Below are 20889 nucleotides of genomic sequence, written 5' to 3'. Positions count from 1 at the left end.
TTTTTGGGAATTTAATGTCTTTTTTTAAAAACATTTTTAGTCATTATATATATTTATGTGTGTGTGTGTGTGTGTGTGTGTGTGTGTGTGTGAGATGTATGTATGTATATATAGTACAGACCAAAAGTTTGGACACACCTTCTCATTCAAAGAGTTTTCTTTATTTTCATGACTATGAAAATTGTAGATTCACACCTGAAGGCATCAAAACTATGTATTAACACATGTGGAATTATATATGGAATTATATACATAACAAAAAAGTGTGAAACAACTGAAAATATGTCATATTCTAGGTTCTTCAAAGTAGCCACCTTTTGCTTTGATTACTGCTTTCACACTCTTGGCATTCTCTTGATGAGCTTCAAGAGGTAGTCACCTGAAATGGTCTTCCAACAGTCTTGAAGGAGTTCCCCGAGAGATGCTTAGCACTTGTTGGCCCTTTTGTCTTCTGACTGCAGTCCAGCTCACCCCTAAACCATCTGGATTGGGTTCAGGTCCGGTGACTGTGGAGGCCAGGTCATCTGGTGCAGCACCCCATCACTCTCCTTCTTGCTCAAATAGCCCTTGATGCCTTCAGTGTGACTCTACAATTTTCATAGTCATCAAAATAAAACTCTTTGAATGAGAAGGTGTGTCCAAACCTTTGGTCTGTACTGTATGAATATATATACAGTATTGTTCAAAATAATAGCAGTACAATGTGACTAACCAGAATAATCAAGGTTTTTAGTATATTTTTATTGCTACGTGGCAAACAAGTTACCAGTAGGTTCAGTAGATTGTCAGAAAACAAACAAGACCCAGCATTCATGATATGCACGCTCTTAAGGCTGTGCAATTGGGCAATTAGTTGAAAGGGGTGTGTTCAAAAAAATAGCAGTGTCTACCTTTGACTGTACAAACTCAAAACTATTTTGTACAAACATTTTTTTTTTCTGGGATTTAGCAATCCTGTGAATCACTAAACTAATATTTAGTTGTATGACCACAGTTTTTTAAAACTGCTTGACATCTGTGTGGCATGGAGTCAACCAACTTGTGGCACCTCTCAGCTGTTATTCCACTCCATGATTCTTTAACAACATTCCACAATTCATTCACATTTCTTGGTTTTGCTTCAGAAACAGCATTTTTGATATCACCCCACAAGTTCTCAATTGGATTAAGGTCTGGAGATTGGGCTGGCCACTCCATAACATTAATTTTGTTGGTTTGGAACCAAGACTTTGCCCGTTTACTAGTGTGTTTTGGGTCATTGTCTTGTTGAAACAACCATTTCAAGGGCATGTCCTCTTCAGCATAGGGCAACATGACCTCTTCAAGTATTTTAACATATGCAAACTGATCCATGATCCCTGGTATGCGATAAATAGGCCCAACACCATAGTAGGAGAAACATGCCCATATCATGATGCTTGCACCTCCATGCTTCACTGTCTTCACTGTGTACTGTGGCTTGAATTCAGAGTTTGGGGGTCGTCTCACAAACTGCCTGTGGCCCTTGGACCCAAAAAGAACAATTTTACTCTCATCAGTCCACAAAATGTTCCTCCATTTCTCTTTAGGCCAGTTGATGTGTTCTTTGGCAAATTGTAACCTCTTCTGCACATGCCTTTTTTTTAACAGAGGGACTTTGCGGGGGATTCTTGAAAATAGATTAGCTTCACACAGACGTCTTCTAACTGTCACAGTACTTACAGGTAACTCCAGACTGTCTTTGATCATCCTGGAGGTGATCATTGGCTGAGCCTTTGCCATTCTGGTTATTCTTCTATCCATTTTGATGGTTGTCTTCCGTTTTCTTCCACGTCTCTCTGGTTTTGCTCTCCATTTTAAGGCATTGGGAGATCATTTTAGCTGAACAGCCTATCATTTTTTGCACCTCTTTATAGGTTTTCCCCTCTCTAATCAACTTTTTAATCAAAGTACGCTAGTTCTTCTGAACAATGTCTTGAACGACCCATTTTCCTCAGCTTTCAAATGCATGTTCAACAAGTGTTGGCTTCATCCTTAAATAGGGGCCACCTGATTCACACCTGTTTCTTCACAAAATTGATGACCTCAGTGATTGAATGCCACACTGCTATTTTTTTGAACACACCCCTTTCAACTAATTCAACTAATTGCCCAATTGCACAGCCTTAAGAGCGTGCATATCATGAATGCTGGGTCTCATTTGTTTTCTGAGAATCTACTGAACTTGTTTGCCACGTAGCAATAAAAAAATATACGAAAAACCTTGATTATTCTGGTTAGTCACATTGTACTGCTATTATTTTGAACAATACTGTATATATATATATATATATATATATATATATATATATATATATCAGAGATGGGACCAAGTCACACATGTGCAAGTCTCAAGTAAGTCTCAAGTCTTAACCTTCAAGTCTCAAGTAAGTCCCAAGTATTTTTTTCTTGGGCAAGTCAAGTCAAGTCAAGTCACAAGCTATGTCAAGTCAAGTCCAAGTCAAGTCACCTTAATATTGTTATTTTACCTGCAGAATCTGATCTTAATAAAGTTAAAAGACAAGATATAAGTAACTGTCAGTAAATTAAAATAATTTAAATGTAAATACTCATGTTCAGTAAAATACATCATGGAATCAAACAAAATTGTAAGTTCCTAAAATTATTTATTTTTCACTTCTGCCAACAGTGTTTGAAATGTTTTACATTTTCAACATTGAGTCCATAAAACTAAACATCCAACAGACTCCTCTCTGAACACCTCTCTCTCTCTCTCTCTCTCTCTCTCTCTCTCTCTCTCTCTCAAACACAGTTTACATACAACATTAAACTGTTACATTTCTCCTCTCTCTCTCTCTCTCTCTCTCTCTCTCTCTCTCACACACACTCTCTCTCTCTCAGAGTATAGAATATAAATATGACGTATTTTCAGTTGTTTCATACTTTTTTGTTATGTACAGTACAGACCAAAAGTTTGGACACACCTTCTCATTCAAAGAGTTTTCTTTATTTTCATGACTATGAAAATTGTAGATTCACACTGAAGGCATCAAAACTATGAATTAACACATGTGGAATTATATATGGAATTATATACATAACAAACAAGTGTGAAACAACCGAAAATATGTAATATTCTTGGTTCTTTAAAGTAGCCACTTTTTGTTTTGATTACTGCTTTGCACACTCTTGGCATTCTCTTGATGAGCTTCAAGAGGAAGTCACATGAAATGGTCTTCCAACAGTCTTGAAGGAGTTCCCCGAGAGATGCTTAGCACTTGTTGGCCCTTTTGCCTTCTGTCTGCGGTCCAGCTCACCCCTAAAACATCTTGATTGGGTTCAGGTCCGGTGACTGTGGAGGCCAGGTCATCTGGTGCAGCACCCCATCACTCTCCTTCTTGCTCAAATAGCCCTTGATGCCTTCAGTGTGACTCTACAATAGTCAATAGTCATGAAAATAAAGAAAACTCTTTGAATGAGACGGTGTGTCCAAACTTTTGGTCTGTACTGTACATAACAAAAAAGTATGAAACAACTGAAAATACGTCATATTTATATTCTGTACTGTGTGTGTGTGTATATATATATATATATATATATATATATATATATATATATATATGTATGTAATATGCACTTGTCATGACTGGGTAATCGCGGCAGCTACATTTGTTTTTCTGATCAATTGTTTTGCTCTATGAGAAAGACAAGGTAACAAAATATTCGGGGCTTATGCCCCCTTAGCCCAGCCCTAGCGCCGCCCCTGGAATGCGTTTTTTTGACGGCCTGCTAGCGGATCATTAGGGGCTGTTCACATCACGTATTTTGTGCGCGCAAGTTCGTTATTTCCAATGTAGGCGCGCGGTATGCGCGCTTATAATGGAAGCAACGCGCTCAACATCTAAACTTTTCAGAATGCCGCAAGCGCACCGCAGGTCATGTGACAATAACTAACCAATCAGCTTCATCCTTTCTCGTATCAACGTTGAAAGCTCAGCTAAGATGAAGTAACAGCTGTTCATAGCTGTATATGGATTGCCATTTTAAAATGAATTTAGTAGCAGAGCTACTGCGAGCGATTTTTAGTGCTGCAAATCCATTTATCCTTTGCTGAAATTTCCGCGTTTTCATTGAGAGAGAGCGTGTCATGGATGCTTAGCAACGACAGACGCCCCAGGAGCACTTCTGCCCGAGCGCTTTGGAAAGACGGAGAAAGCGGCGCGACTAGCGTTTTCCACGCGTTTTTAGGCGCGAACTATTGAAGACAAAAGCGATGACCCTCGGTACCTCTCAGGCTGACATGTTGATGTGCTGGGATATCTGATTTAAGTGGGCGTGGTGTGTGTAAGGTAGAGAGGGCATGACTGATGATAGTGTCCTGATCCAGTCACGATGCTATTCTCAGCCTGCGCTCCAGCTGAGTAATCAACTTTATTTTAAAAAATAATTTATATATTTTATATTCAAACTGAAAACATGATGTAATTAACACTCAAGTCATTCAAGTCATCGTGTCTCAAGTCAAGTCAAGTCCCGAGTCTTTAACTTCCAAGTCCGAGTCAAGTCTCAAGTCCTAAAAATAGCGACTCGAGTCAACTCGAGTCCAAGTCACCAAGTCACAAGTCCCCATGTCTGATATATATATATATTAGCATACCAAAATAAAATTCATTTGTTTGATTTCATTATTTTGTGTCTTTCTAAACCAACAGGCCAGGGTACCATGTTTAAAAATATTTTTTAATCTTTAAGCACTAAACTTACCACACAAGATAACATTTATGTACATTTTATTTATTTGTTTTTGGTTGATTTTTGGTTGATCTTACATAAAGAAAAGTAAAAGATATAAAAACAGAAAAAAGGCACTGACCTGTACCTCTGTGTTATCTAGGTGTTGTAAATTAGATTCAGAATGTACTGTATATGTCAGCAAATGTTGCTCCTGATATTAATAAACTGCCACCATCAAAACAGGCTTAGATCTGTGAGGGCAGAGCACTCTCTCCTCTAATAATGAAAGTTAAGCTCCAGCAGATGACTGAAATAAGACACTTTGACTGTAATTTATTCTCTCTGAAGTCATCCCTGCACTCTTTCTCTGGCAAGTTGTACCATCCCGTCAGCACAGCATCTGCTACCTTCCTGACTCCTGAGATATTTAGATTCTAAAAAAGAGTGAGACAAAAATATTTCACACAGTGTGGTTGCAAAATGTTCTTCCTTTCCCCGGTCTGTGTATAATCTGATTGTAGCCTTTTTCCTTTTTGGATTATTAAAGTTAACTATTTGTTATAGTGATGTCAGATTTGACATTTGACAGGCTACTTGACATCTCAAGTTCAGTCAAGACATTTGCTTAATTAAGATGTCTCCATTCTGCTAACACCGCCCCCCCCCCCTTTTTTTGTTAGCATTGGCTTGAGAATAGACTATTCGAAAGGATTCATCTCTTCTCAACTATTAATGAGCAAAGTATAAATAGACGGCTATGCCCATAATGAATAGCTTAGAGGAAGAGAAGATGGCCCTGGAGGAAGGGAAAACTAATATAAAATGTATATATCTAACTATGTTCATATGTGTTTGCGCATGCATATTTACTCTGCAAAGCTCTATGCAAACAATGTATTTGAAAGGTGTTATATAAATAAATACTATTGTGTATTCAGAGGGCTATTGTGACTAAGAATAAAATTGTTCTCTACAGGAAAATATAGTGCTTTATAGCAAACCGTTGTGGATAAAATCGATACTTAAGATTTTTGGTCCCACTTTATATTAAGTGGATTTAACTATTATGTACTTACATCAAACAATAAATACAATGTACTTATTGTGTTCATATTGTATTCCAATTTTTTGTTGTTGTTGCTGCTATTAAGGTGGGAAACAGGTAAGGTTATGGACAGATTTGGTGGTATGGGTAAGTTTAAGGGTGTGTTAAGGTGTAAGAGATGGGTCAACGTGTAATTATACATGTTATTACAGAAATTAATTACAGATGTAAATATGTGCAGATATTTTTCAAATATAAGTACAATGTAAAAACACGTATGTACACAATAAGTGCATTGTACCAAATTAATAATTCAAATTTAACTACATAGTAGTTTAGGCCACTTAATATAAAGTGGGTCCAGATTTTTATTAAACATTAATTATATAGTATTTAATAATAATAATAATAATAGTAATTATATATATATATATATATATATATATATATATATATATATATATATATATATATATATATATATATATATATATATATATATATGCATACATACACACACACACGCAAACACAACGCAATTCTGAAAAATAGAATATAAAAATTCAAAGTATATATAAAGCAAAAAATAATTTTATACAGTTGATGACTCGCAGAAGATGACTCGTGATGCAAGGATAAAACGACGCTTTCTCCATGACGTCACAAGTAAGTGAGATTGAGGAGGGAGTGGAAAAAGAGAAGGAAGGAAGGAGGAAGAGGATGAGCGCTGTGTAGATAATGTTTCTCTATGTAGCCTGTAATTTACACCTGCGATGATTTAAAGCAAAGCAATACAGATCCATCTCCAAAAGCCATAAAGCATTCCGCAAATGTGATGCACAAATTTGCACAATCAAGGCGACATCGCGCTTATATTGAGTGGATGTTATAATTAAACTCTCCGCGAACGGATATTGTGTTTATTTTCTTCGGGTCGGTCCTGCTGGAGCTGCACCGGGCCTTTGCTGTGAGTAAATCACTTTTACGTGATGTCTTTGCTTGTTCGACTTTCGCTTGTGTTTTGCATGTGTCTTATTTGATGTAGTAGCTCGCAGCTGATTTTTCCTGTATGTTTAACAGATGTGGTTTGTTTCATGAAAGCCCGTTCTAATATGCTTTGCACGGGACATAAAACTTCACAAACAGCGCGCTTGTGTAGACTAACTACAGTACGCTGAAGCTGACTACAGACGCAGCCATGTTGATATGGATATATCCAGGGATCTACACGAAAACATTCATGTTTAGAGTAGAAAACGTCACATTGTATGTAATATAAAACAGCACATAGCGTTATTATAAGAATAAGCATCAGTGCTGTCTCTTTCTGGGGGTCCGCTGAAAGTCCTTGTCCATGGTGCTGAAAATGTTCCCCAAACGGGACCATAACCTCCGAGCTAATATCACTTACATGACACTTGATCCGTTTTGTAGAGGTGCATTTTTACTGTTTAATATCCAAAATATAATTTATCGTCACAATTAGAATAATCAAAACGCAGACTTTCTATTTGTGTGACAATGCTGTGTTATTTATCGTGTTATAGAATGAAAGTCATAAAAGGGAATGTTTGATGTCAAAACAATTCAATATAAAAATAAAACCGAGAACTTCAATATAGTTGTTTTTAATTATTATATTTTAAAATAAAATAGAAGAAGAGTGAATGACTTAGGCACACACAGAGTTAATCATATAAAACAGCATCTTTTTATGTTTTTATCAGGAAAAAGAAATATAAATTCCAACAATGTTTAAAAACAAATATTTAAAAAAATCTTCTAATGGTGTCATATAAAGTTTGGCATTATCTGATGCAGAATCAACATCTGACATTCTTAAATTTAGCAATACAAAAATTATAAATAATAATGAACTTACAACCCTATATATATATATATATATATATATATATATATATATATATATATATATATATATATATATATATATAATTAAATTAAATTTATGCATTTAGCAGATGCTTTTATCCAAAGCGGCTTACAGTGCAATCAGGCTATCAATTTTTACCTATCATGTGTTCCCGGGGAATTGAACCCCCAACCTTGCGCTTGATAAGGCAATGCTCTACCAATTGAGCTACAGGAACACACACACACACACACATATATATATATATATATAAGCAGAAGAGTAAATGGTGCATTCTTAATACAAACTAAAACACAAACCATCTTATTGATGCAGGTGATACAGTTGTATAAAGTCTTAATGCAGTTTGACTCCTAACCCTAGGGTTGTGGGTTCGAGTCTCAGGCTAGCAATACCACGACTTCGGTGCCCTTAAACAAGGCACGAACCCCCAACTCGTGCTCGTGCTGTTCTGAATTAATGAGGTGGAGTGCTGTAGAGACATGTTTAAAGTTTAACTGGTCCCTCTGATCCTCACCTCCCCGAATCATCTCCTGTCACTCCCTACTGTTAGCCTGGAGAAAATCCCAGTCTTCACAGCCCTTCCTCCCCCTCTATCTGTCATTTCCTCTATCTATCTATCTATCTATCTATCTATCTATCTATCTTTCTATCTATCTATCTATCTATCTATCTATCTATCTATCTATCTATCTATCTATCTATCTATCTATCTATCTATCTATCTATCTATCTATCCATCTATCATTGTAACATTGACCTTTAGGTTCAGGTGTATTCAAAACAGAAGTCAGTACTGATGAAAGTGTGGTCTGTTCAATGCTTTGTCCCCCTGAAATGTTCTTTAAGATGCTGTGTGTGTTAGACCCGTGTGCTTATGTTTGTTTTGCATGCTCTTGTTTGACCCACCCTAGATGTGCCTTTCCACTCTAAGAGTGGTAGAAAGAAAGCTCATTAAATCTTTATGGTGCAGGGATGGCAAACTGCTTCCATGATGTTCAAATCATCCTCCACCAGAACAATGTACAGTGTAATTAAAGCAGACACCAGGTTATTATTATGCTTAACATATCTAAATACCAACTAGATCACATCATGCCACGAGCTGCTTAATTGCTTTGAAACGAGCGTGGATTGTGACCTGCTGAAATCAAACATATTATTTGTCATCTCTCTTTCTCTCTCTCATTCTTGTTCAGATGCAGTAATGGAGCAGCTATTATTTCTTATAATTTTCTACTTGCTTCCTACTCTCATCTCGTCCATACATAATTCAACGACCGGAGGTAATATGTGTGTGTGTGGATGGTTTCTGCTCCGTGCATGTTGAATTTAACCCCACAGATTGTCTAAAGTGGCCCACCTCTATTGCTTTGTGAGATTAGAGGGTGTTCTGTTTAGATTGTGTAAACTGAGTTTCATGGATATTAAAGAGATATCTGCCCTCAATCCTCATGGGGTCATGTTCAGCCGGAACTATAGAAAGAAAAAAATGGATTGTCATGTCAGTCTTCCCTTTTCATAGTGAAAGCAATATATAGCCTACACAATCTGAATGATTCAAAGCAATTCAATGCTTTATACAGTTCAGTACACAAGTTTACATGCCCCTTGCAAGATGTGAAAATATTTATAGAAATATCTATTTTTTTATATATGTGAGAACTATTTGACATAAAATGTGATCATAAATTGCACAAGACAAAAATTAGTAATACTGAATTTGTAAACGAAATGAATGTAAACTTTGAACACAATTATTTCATACTTTAAAAAATATATATTTTTGATCATTGACTGATTGATTGATACCAGCTTGCAAAATTCTTTCTGTTAGGTTACTCAATTTAAACTTATTGTTCATTGAATTGTTATATAATAGCAGCATCACACTCACAAAATATCTGTTTAAATCTGCTTAAATCTGCTTAAATATCTGTTTCTCAGGGCTGTACGCAATTAAAAGACATAAAAATAAAAACATATTTTTAAAGATATCTCTTTTTTTTAAGTGCTAAGCATCTTAAAGATTCTCTAGTCCAAGGGGTATAAACACTGTATTTTGATTTGAGACAGTAGGGCCTACTAATAAATTCCTTATAAACTATCACTGCATTACAGATGTGCAAGGGGACTCAGATATAAATGTAACATTTTTGTTTATTAGTGTAAGTTGTGAGTGCATCCTCCCCCATCTCTCTTACAGGATGTGCAATCATTCGTCCCCCCAGAGACGGAGGGATTCGCTACAGAGGACTCACTCAGGAACAGGTAAATGTCTATAGCAGCACATTAAACTGGCAGTCAGAAACATCAGTGTCAGTTCTGATGGGACTTTGACCCATAGCAACATCTAATTCATTCTACAAAACGTATCTCTTTCTCTCTCTCCGTAGATCCGCAATGTGCAGATCTTGCCAGAAGACTATGAGATAGAATATATCTGTAGAGGAAGTAGAATTATTGTGGGGCCCAAGGTCCGAAAGTGCCTCCACAATGGTACCTGGACTGACATGAACCAGCTCAGCAGATGCTGTAAGTGCCCTTTCTGTCCTATTGCATCGATTAATATCCATACTATTAAACGGCTCTGTGGAATTCTGTATTCTGATTGGTCAACACAGGGGGAAACAGTACTAAAATATTATACTCAAGTAAAAGTACCATTAAATTAATGCAATTTTACTTTAGTACAAGTTAAAGTAGCAGTCTAAAAATGTACTAAAGTAGAAGTAAAAAGTATCTCATTTAAAATTTACACTTAACAGCGGGAGGGGGGCAAAAATGGGATAGACCTACAGTATAAATCTAAAACTAGTTGTTTTTAATTAAAGGAGTACCTTAACAAGTTAAACTGCAATAACCAAAATCATGCTGACACATGACATTTAAAACATTTAGGGATGTATGTGAGATTTTAATGCAGACTATCCCACCAAGGAGGAAGAAAGAGCAAGTTATATTCTGGCTACCAACAAAACAAGCTAAAAAGCGTTTATGATATTTCTAAGTGCTTTTGAGCAATTAGAAAATAAGACTTCACATCGGTTATTTCAGTAGCATTAAAAACAAAATAAATATTATTATAAATTATTAAAGAGATTCATCTTTTCTAATACGTTTAAATAGATTTTTACCTTTTATGGGCATTTCATTTATGTGTTCATCATCCTTTGAGCCAAATTCTTACATTTAATTAGTAATTTACACTAATAAGACATTTGGGCTGTTACCAAGCAGTAATTTTAACTTCGTAATTAATGTTTTAAAATGTAGTGAAGTACAGTACTTCAAACTAAATATACTTAAGTAAAAGTTAAATTACAGATTTTAAAAATTACTTTAAAAAATATAGAAGTACACAAAAAAGCTACTCAATTACAGTGACGCAAATAAACCTCTGTTGGTCAGTAACAGCATTCTAAAGTCAAATGCTTTATAAATGAACTAAAATGTATAATAATTAGAATTATATTGGAATAATTAACAGTTTCTCCTGTAATATTTCTTGTAGAGTTCCAGAGTCCTCACATACACACACACACACACACACACACCATTTTATTTATTTTAAATGTAATTGTATGTGTAAAATGATGTGAGATTCTAAAATTCTCAGTATTGGTTTGCCCGCGTTCCTGGATGTCTCTGGAGAACGGGAGGGTGGCGCTGCAGCCCCCAGGACAACCAGTAGAGGGCACTGCTCTTCACTACAGCTGTCATGCTGGCTTCCTATTGGAGGGTTTCAGTATCTCACACTGTACCAAGCTGGGCAAATGGGACTCTCTTAAACCATTCTGTGTCTGTGAGTATGATTATGATTTAACGGTCAATCACACAAACACAAATGTATGTGTTTCCCTAATATGAATCATTTTTAACCCTATGTGGCTCTTGTTTTCTTTTTTCTTTTCTTTTTTTTGCATCATCAGATGACAGTAACTATACAGGTAAGACATAAAATAATCTAATATGGTTATTTATTTTCTTACGTCAGAGGTCAAATTTCCCAAGACTGTGTCCTAGGTCACATTTCATGTCAGAGATCACATTTACAGAGAATAGCCCTAAATGCTGTTATCTTACAGCTCATATTTGTTTATCACTTGACAGTCTTCTAATAGCAGAGTGTAAAATGAGACTGTAAAAAAGTTAATAAGCTATTTATATATATATATATATATATATATATATATATATATATATATATATATATATATATATATATATATATATATATATATATATATATATATATATATATTTCCAAATTCCTGAAAATGTAAACTGTAATGCTTAGTCAACCACAAGGGGGCTGTATTTTACCTCAGTCGTTTTCCCTCAATCCATCAAATCATTTCCATTATTTTAGTGCTGTCTAATCAACATGATATAAGCAACTGATTTGGGAAAGAGCGGTCAATTGTACATACTCAATTGCATGAATGTACATTCACAATTAGTTCAAAAGAATGAGAAACTGCTATTAGGATGTGCCTAGATGAGGCAAAGGTTGAACAAGTAGTTTTGAGAATTTCAGCTCTCAAAAAAAACTATAGAATGTATATGAATCTGTATGACAATGATCCTGTGAGTTTTCAGTTTTTCACACCATTTTTAAACAAATTTATCATAGGTTTAAATTGGTAATAAAGTGTGGCAAAATACGTTTTAAGATCTCATAGAGAACCATTCTCATTCTTGAAACCATTTAATTGGTCAGAAATCTTGATAGTCAAGGATGTCTCATCAATAATTTTGTTCTCTTTTTCCAAAAGTGAAAATGTATATACAGTATGTATATACAATTTGTAATACGCTAACATATACAGTAGATGACTTCAAGGCAAACACATTTGGTCTAAAAACTACGAAACTCTCATTTTGATGTCACAGAGTTTTGAATTGTACTATTATTCCACGTATACATGACAAACATTCCATTTACAGTATAGGATGTCGTATAAGCTTCTTGCATAATTATAATAAAGAATGAGCAAAATGCTGTTTAAAATGGTTTTAGATACAGATCCAATTCATGTCAACTACCCCACTATACAATCTCATTATGATTTTTCAGGCTGCCAGAGTCTCTTAGCATTAACACAAGCACTTCTGCAAGCATGACTGTAGCACCCTTTCATTCATCCATCCCTCCCTCTTATTGCCTTCCATTTCTCTCAATCGCTCTGTCCTTTCTTTCATTTTCCCTCGTTTCTTTCAGCTCTGCTGATTTAGACTATCAAGCCTCATAAATGCACTCTCTCTCTCGACTCCCTCTCTCAGTGAGAGATCGCCGCCTACTTAGTGCACTCTCAGCAGGCTGAAGATTAACACTCGGCCACAGTGTTTAGCTCTGTGTGTATTTCTGCCCTGTGTGTATATGAATGTATATGAGGTTATGTGTGTATCTTAGCACAGTGTGTGTTTAGGTGTGTGTCGGCGTAAATTCGTGACTCTGTGTACTGGGTGGTGACATCGCTTTTACTGTGGTTGTTAAATGATAATTCAGCATAAAGGTGACCTTTTGTTTGCCAGCCCATTATAATCCCCTCTAAAGGTTTATGAACAAGAGCTGACCTTGTACATTAAACCCCATTCTGTTTTATAAACATATTTATGTACCACATAAACTAATGGGTAATTATATATCCTCACAGGAGGCTCCGCTGGCCTTTCTTTTATTAAATAACAACTAAAGATCAGGGATGAATAATTAATGACTGGCATATGGAGAGAGCGGATTCAAAGGGAGCTCCAAATACCACTGGAGCATCTCAGGTCCTGAGGTTCACGGTAGCTCAAGTCATCAACTTCAGCTCTTCTGTGCTGTTTTAGGGTATTTAGAGTGAATAGGAGAATCCAGAGAGCTGTGGGGGCAATAAAAGTTACCCACATTATGTGGTGTGGTGTAATTGTTGGCAAGGACTGCATGTTCTGATCCAGAGAAAGTGAAATGTAAGTGCTCTATGAGATCACATGGATAGAATTATTTGATGGATTGATGAATATAGGAATCTTGTCTTTTCATGGTGTGAAATGAATGCCAAAAAAGAAAAGAAAAGTCAAATTAAAGAACATATGTATATAAATATACAGTAGGTATAGAAAAGAATCACCCCCCTTTAAAGAGCAGGTCATATGGGTTTTCGGAAACTATATATTTTTTGCAGTTTGTAACATAGATCATCAACATAGATTATACATCAATGTAAACAGTCTGCAAAGTTGATAAAATAATAAATCTAATGATAAATAAAGACATTGTCTCTCAAAAAAAAGTAGATTCTGAACTGCCTTAATGAGTCGTCATATTTTCAAATCATCTGCCTGTTACGTACGTCACAAGGTAAAATATTTGCATAATCCCCACCTGCACTGGTCATCTTCGGACTCGGGACAGAATTGATAAGGTAATATTAATAGGATTTTTGTAAGCATCTTTGTTTACAAGTAACCCTCCAGAGCAAAAGATAATTATGGTAATTGGCATTTCCAACACTCATTGTATATAGAAAGATCAATCAAAACAGACTTGGCCAGCTGACCAATCAGTGCAGAGTAGGCTTATGGAAGGGAGGGGCTTACAGACCTTAAGCCCAGAACTGCTTCGAATGAGTTATTTTGAAATCAATGAAAAATTATTCTAATATTCAATGTAAATTCTGAGAAAATCACAATGTTTCCTGATCTTGGATACATTTAAACCTGTTGTAGGGGACTCAAACACAATATTAGGATACTTTAAAATACCATATGACCTTCTCTTTAAAATAATCACATTTCGTTGTGATTGAAATGTGATGGTTTCAACCTGAAATGAAGATGGTTTTTGTTTTATCCAGCTGTATTTACTCAGTGCAACTTATAACATCCAAGTGAAAGAAATTACACCAACATGTCAGAAAAAAAAAAAAAAAAAAAAAACAATCACTGGCTGCATCCGAAAACTTAGGCAAGGGACTTGCTGCTTTGCTGCCGGATGAGGCAATGACTTTACAGGCTGCGTTTTTGCACAAAGGCACCTTATGAAACTGATTTCAGACCGACTTCTGAGGCAGCGTAATGGTTTAATTGTCTACAATAAAATATAATGAGTGAAAACTAAACAAATATTTAATTACTATAATACAGATTTCTCTCTAGAACTAACATCAAAAGTGCAAAAAGTCAGAAAGATACATTTACACACACTGACCACCAAACGCAACTTTTGGATGCCATTTTTTTTCTCAGCCATCACGGAATGGAATGCAGAGGATTGTGGGATATCAAAGGCAGCGATGGATACATCTACTGTATGCTGCCTTCAAAATTCGATCAAAAGAAGGTACCTCTGGAGACTGGAAGTAAAGCAGAATTTAGATTCGAACGTGCTTTGATGCCTTCCTGCCCTGGAATGATGCCTCAGAAGGCAGCATTTTAGAGTTTTCGGATGCAGCCACTATGTTAGAAAAAGGATCATCCACCTCCTAAAAATGACTTGTACACTCAATCAGGTGTTGCTAATCACTTTCTAAATTTAACACAAAGCCATCTGATTTTATACTGTGATCAGCTGTGCTCATTTTAATTAGCTCAGCATGAAAACAGTTTTTCTGGCATTTTGTAATTTATGACAAAGAGTGGTCATTGTGTGCATGTGACAACAATATCACAAATTCTCCTCAAACGTGACTAGTATGGGAAGATTGCCAGAAAAAAGCCACTCCTCAGGAAGTCTCGATCGAGCTTCGGCAAAACACACCTTGAAGATTCTGAGGTCGATGAGACTAAAATTGAATTATGTGGCCTCAACACCAAACGATATGTCTGGCTGAAAACCGGTACAGCCCACCATCCAAATAACAGCATTCCTACAGTAAAGCATGGAGGTGGTAATATGCTGTTATGTGGGTGTTTCTCTGCAGACGGGACTGGAGCACTTGTCAGGAAAGAAGAAAAATGGATGGGGCAAAATACTGCCAAATTCTTGAGGAAAATCTGCTGTCCTCTGCCAGAAAGTTGTCAATGGGAAGAAGGTTTACCATCCAACATGACAATGAATGAACCAAAGCACCCAGCAAAACTGAGCACACAGTGGCTGAAGGAGAAAAAGGTGAATGTCCTTGCATGGCCTAGTCAAAGCCCTGACTTAAACCCCACTGAAAAACTGTGGAATGACTTGAAGACTGCAGTCCATAAACAGTCACCATCACATTTAACTGAACTTGAGCAGTTCCTGCAAAGAAAAGTGGGCAAACGTTGTCTAGAGTCTAGATGTGTGAAGTTAACAGAGATAAATCCCAACACAGGCGTGATCCTTTTTTTTTTTTTCAATCTTTTTTTTTCTGACATATTGGTGTTATATCTTTCACTTGGATGTTATAAGTTGCACTGAGTAAATACAGCTGGATAAAACAAAAACTGTTTTTGTCTTCATTTCAGGTAGCAAAGCAGCAAGATGTGATTATGTTAAAGGGAAGTGATTGTTTTCTATATCCACTTTACAAGGCTTGTAGAGACTTGATTGTCAGAGGATTAAGTTTTTTGCATGCTTTCCAATAGAATTCTAAAGCCTAATAGCCAATAGCCTCATCTATTGATTGATGGATGGACAGAAAGATATATATATATATATATATATATATATATAGAGAGAGAGAGAGAGAGAGAGAGAGAGAGAGATCAACCACCTTTATCATCTCTATTTATCATAGATATATAGATAGTCCTTGTTCTTATTACGTTTATTTTTCTATCTGAGCTTAGCTCTATCATGCATTAATCAACTGCGTGACTTCTGAAAATGATTTTGATTCAGAAGAGAGTGTTTACTTTAACCCCGCCCCCATCTTACTATACAACAGTCCTGTTCATCTGTCAGCGGATCAGATTCAGTTCTCTGCTGTCTGCTCTGAGCACGGACCTCAGTGGACTGCGTTTGGTGGTCAATCTCTCCCCTTCTCCTCCCGGCGGATGAAAGGATTATGCCGCAGCACAATTGTTCTTTTCCGATATTCTGATCAGATGCAGGAATAATATGCTCGACAGCTTAAAACTTAATCACGTTTGGTGAACGTCGCGGTAAATAAAGCAACGCCAGAGGATCAGCGCAGCGCGTTCTGACCGAATGTCGCGCAACACCACCTGTTTTTCTCTCCCGTCGTGAACCATGAGCATAGCTGCTCTACAAACACACCGTCTGTGACTGTGAAAGGGAAAGATACAAACATTGACGATGGCGCATCTGTTTTCACCCAACATTCAAAGTGTTATTTCTGTAGAGTTGTGCTTTCTGTGACGGGACATTAGTGATCTGGTGTCGGTGTCAAACTGCTGAGAGGAATCCAAAGAATCTAAAAGATTCTAAAGGCTCGAAATAAACAGAAGATTCTAAAGATTCTGAGGTTCCAAAACATTCTGAAGATTCTAAAGATTATAATTTCCGCGATTGTTAAATATTCTGTGTATTTCAAAGACTGTAAAGATGGAAGGTTCTAAAAAGTATTTCAGAAGATTCCAAAGACTCTAAAGATTCTAAAAGATCCCTAACAATTAAAAGATTATATCAGATTATATTCCAAAAGGTTTAAAGACTCTAAAAGATTCTGAAGGTTCTGCAAATTGTAAAAGTTTAAACAGATGGTGCTGACCTATTCTGAACGCTCTCGGGACTAAAAAAGTTCTAATAAGCGCGCAAGATCAAATGTCTTAACGCAATAACTGTGTTACGACGATAAGATCTGGTAGCAATGGCTGACTGACATCAGATATGAAATTGTAACTGCTGTATTGTAACATAAACCCCAACGAGCATCCGTCTGTAATTTCATATTGCGCTTTTAAGTGTTCAGCACTGCTGTTTTTACGCGTTCCGTGCACGGTTCTGTTACTTTAAACTGGACTCATCGCACGTGCGGACACTTTCAGCTTCGAACACTACCGCACAGTTACAGCTAAAAACGTATAAATATTGAATTGGATATTGATGGCATCCACGGAGACGTGGACCTTGGGGAGAGTTTGGGGAAGCTTGGCGCTCCTCCACGCACTGCTTATCTTTCTCTCCTGGCCGTGTGCGGTTGCAGGGAAGAAGAAACTGTACATCGGAGCTCTGTTTCCCATGAGTGGAGGATGGCCCGGTGGTCAAGCGTGTCTCCCCGCTGCCCAGATGGCGTTAGATCTCGTGAACAACCGGACCGACATTCTGCCGGACCACGAGCTGGAGCTCATTTATCACGACAGTATGGTAAGCACTTAACATTTTACATATATAGTGTTCACAATACATTAAGGTGTGTAAGTACTTGTTGTTTTGCTCAGCATTTAAACATATAATTGCGTTCACAATTGGAGTTGATATAATACTTCATCTTCATCAGTGATTAAGATTCTCAGTGTGAAATGATTAGAACAGATCCCACAAATGTGCAAAATTTATCCATAATAAAAGCACAAAAAAACTGGCCCCACCAGTGTTATTTTAGTGTAATTTAAATATTATTATAGATATATATTATAGTTTTTATTATTTTAAAACAGTTTTTGTATTTTACATGTACTGTTTTAATTTAAAAATTTTAGTTAAAGTTTTAGTAATGTTGTTGTTTTGTCATATTTTTTTATTATATTATGTCTGTATATTAACATTTTTTAAATAAGTTTATTTTTAGTTATTTTGGTACTTCAAGTTAAACTAAATTAACATTAGAAATGTTTCCTTGGCGACTAGTTATATATATATATATATATATATATATAAATATATATATATATATATATATATATATATATATATATATATATATATATATATATATATATATATATATATATATATATATTGAATTTAAGTTAACGTTTGTTTCAAGATATTTAAAATATTTATTTTATGGTTTTATTGTTTTAGTTAACTATAATAACCCTGACCAGGACATGTATTTGTATTGTTTTTAATTTTGCACGATATAAGCACATATGCAAACTTAATTATGCAATGGCATACAAATTAAGTTACTGAAAACTAGATGAAATGTTCTATGTATTTCATGGGATTGTTACTGCAGATAAATTCCTTATTCTGTATCCATTTTAGTCTTTTGAAAAAATAAATCTCATTGCCCTCTTTACCTTCTGTTAATTTATTCAAGTATTTCACGTTCAAGGGCATGAAATAAAGATAAGTACCAGATGTTAAATTAAGATGGTAGAATCTATCAGCGTTTTGCAGGTGCTTCACTGTCGTGGCAGTGATTGTATCTTGAGAGTCAGGAGTTGGTGTCAAGTTGACATTGCAGTTGTTGGTACATTAATATTTCACAACTCACTGCACTTGGCTGTTATCAACAGCCTTCAAGGCTTCAGCTGCATAAAGTAATTTGGCTTCCTAAAAATACTCTTGCACCATAAATGCTTATGCTTGCCTTTAGCATTGCAGAGTTTTCCAAGATCACCTCCAAAGTGGATTCCTCAGTGTATTTTGTTGATTTATTTTTAAATGGGATTTTTTTGAGTAACATGCATAAGTGGAGAGTAAATTATTCTGCCTTTTGCGGAAAGATGGTTGTCCTGAGTTTCAGTTCTGTCAGCAGATACAAATAACAGTGCTGTCAATCCATTAAATCAATATCCTCAAATATGTCAGTGCTGGTTTGATATATAAAACGTATGATAGTAAATATGTGCAAATATGTGAGATTTCACTTACTTCCATTGAATATGTAGCACTTTCAGAAGTTCAAAGCAGGGCAGTTTAGTTTCCCAGTGTTGTGTGACGGTTCTGACCTTCTGTAGGTGAGGAAACGGTTAAAGAGTGCTCTAAGTGGACCGAGATGAGTTGTATCATGGTTCTGACTGGTGAACCGCACTCTGCATTGCAATCGCACTCAGTATAGAGGAAGAATCAGCAAGAGGAGGGTTGTCATGGCAACAGCCGCCAGTGAAACCACAGTTCAAACAAACTTGCATCCCTGTAGATCTTGTAAGGATGAGGAGGTCCTTCTGCAGACTCTATGTTTCTTCAGCACCTGTCTGACCACTCACGATTGAGATGAATTGTAACTATAATCTGTAATGTGTGAAAAAATTCATTGTAGTCCCAGTTAGTTTGTTAAACCGAAATTGCGTCTGCACCTGCGATTCTTGACTTTTGACTCACAATGAAAAGCATTTCTAGGTATTTAGTATACAATGGGTTCATTAGGGATGTTTCTTCTGATACTAAAATGTGTTATGTTATACAATTTGTGTGGAAAAGAGAAACTAAAGGGCTTTTAATGTTGGGTCAAATTTGAATGTCCATAACTGTTTCTTGAAATATGGGTTCAAATTGAAAAATTTGAAACCATTTAAAAAAAAAAAAAAAAAAAAAAAAATATATATATATATATATATATATATATATATATATATATATATATATATATATATATATATATATATATATTTTTTTTTATTTAAATAATAAATCATTTGTAATTACACATGATTATTGTTTTAAAAATATGCATTGCATGCATACTTGCATGACAATTTGCCAGTGAACTTGGATTAGAGATCATATTAGCACATCAATACTTAACTATCATCATCTTCAACATTTATTTGCCAGGTATGCATAACATACAAAGAATTTTCTGCCGGTATGAGGCATCCCACTTAGTACACACACACACACACACACACACACACACACATACATACACACAAATACACACAAATAACGACATTGCAAAATTACAATATTCCAAAATTTCATGGTAGAATTTAGAGTTTTTGTGGCTACTGGAAAAAAGCTAGATGCATGAGCATACATAGTAAGTTGCTGAATGTAATTGCTGAAATATTTTGTGTATTTCATGCCATAATTAAATAAATACCTAATTCTATAATCTTTTAATCATCTAATGAGATGTGATACCAAAATGCATTTTGCAAAAAAAGATTGAGTTGATTGACTTTTCCACAATTTGTGTGGAAAAGAGACAATTACATATAAAGGGCCTTTGTAAATATAAAATATTTTGGGGTCAAATAGGGGGTTCAATTTGACAGTCCTGAGTTAATTTTTTTTTTATTATATAGAATAAATAAACCAATTAAAAATGAAACTTTGATGAATTTGCCACTTATTTATCTTAAAAATTTTAAATGATGTAGCAAAACCATTCTGTAAAAAAAAAAGGCAAAAGGATTTAATTGTTCTTTTCCTTTTCACCAAATAATAATCAAGTTTGGTTATCAGGGTACATTTAAT

General features: G+C 35.6%; 1 protein-coding gene across 3 annotated transcripts in view; it reads left to right on the top strand.

Annotated features, from left to right (window-relative positions):
* The first annotated feature begins 6439 nt into the window (after window positions 1-6439).
* LOC113058616 (gamma-aminobutyric acid type B receptor subunit 1) overlaps window positions 6440-20889 on the top strand; it is a 48577-nt gene continuing 34127 nt past the window's right edge. The window contains exons 1-7 of one of the 3 annotated variants that reach the window (XM_026226660.1): window positions 6440-6725; window positions 8852-8938; window positions 9859-9923; window positions 10049-10187; window positions 11272-11457; window positions 11585-11602; window positions 17723-17883. In XM_026226660.1, coding sequence (XP_026082445.1) covers window positions 8860-8938; window positions 9859-9923; window positions 10049-10187; window positions 11272-11457; window positions 11585-11602; window positions 17723-17883 — 648 coding nt within the window. In that variant the 5' untranslated portion in view covers window positions 6440-6725; window positions 8852-8859. Of the gene's footprint in view, window positions 6726-8851; window positions 8939-9858; window positions 9924-10048; window positions 10188-11271; window positions 11458-11584; window positions 11603-16403; window positions 17042-17722; window positions 17884-20889 lie in introns of those variants that run through there. The other 2 variants (XM_026226661.1, XM_026226662.1) reach the window with 2 other exon arrangements.

Source organism: Carassius auratus, chromosome 40, assembly GCF_003368295.1.
Source record: "Carassius auratus strain Wakin chromosome 40, ASM336829v1, whole genome shotgun sequence".
Classification (NCBI taxonomy): Eukaryota; Metazoa; Chordata; class Actinopteri; order Cypriniformes; family Cyprinidae; genus Carassius; species Carassius auratus.
Note: the sequence above shows the minus strand (reverse complement) of the source record. Positions and strands in the feature narration are given on the sequence as shown.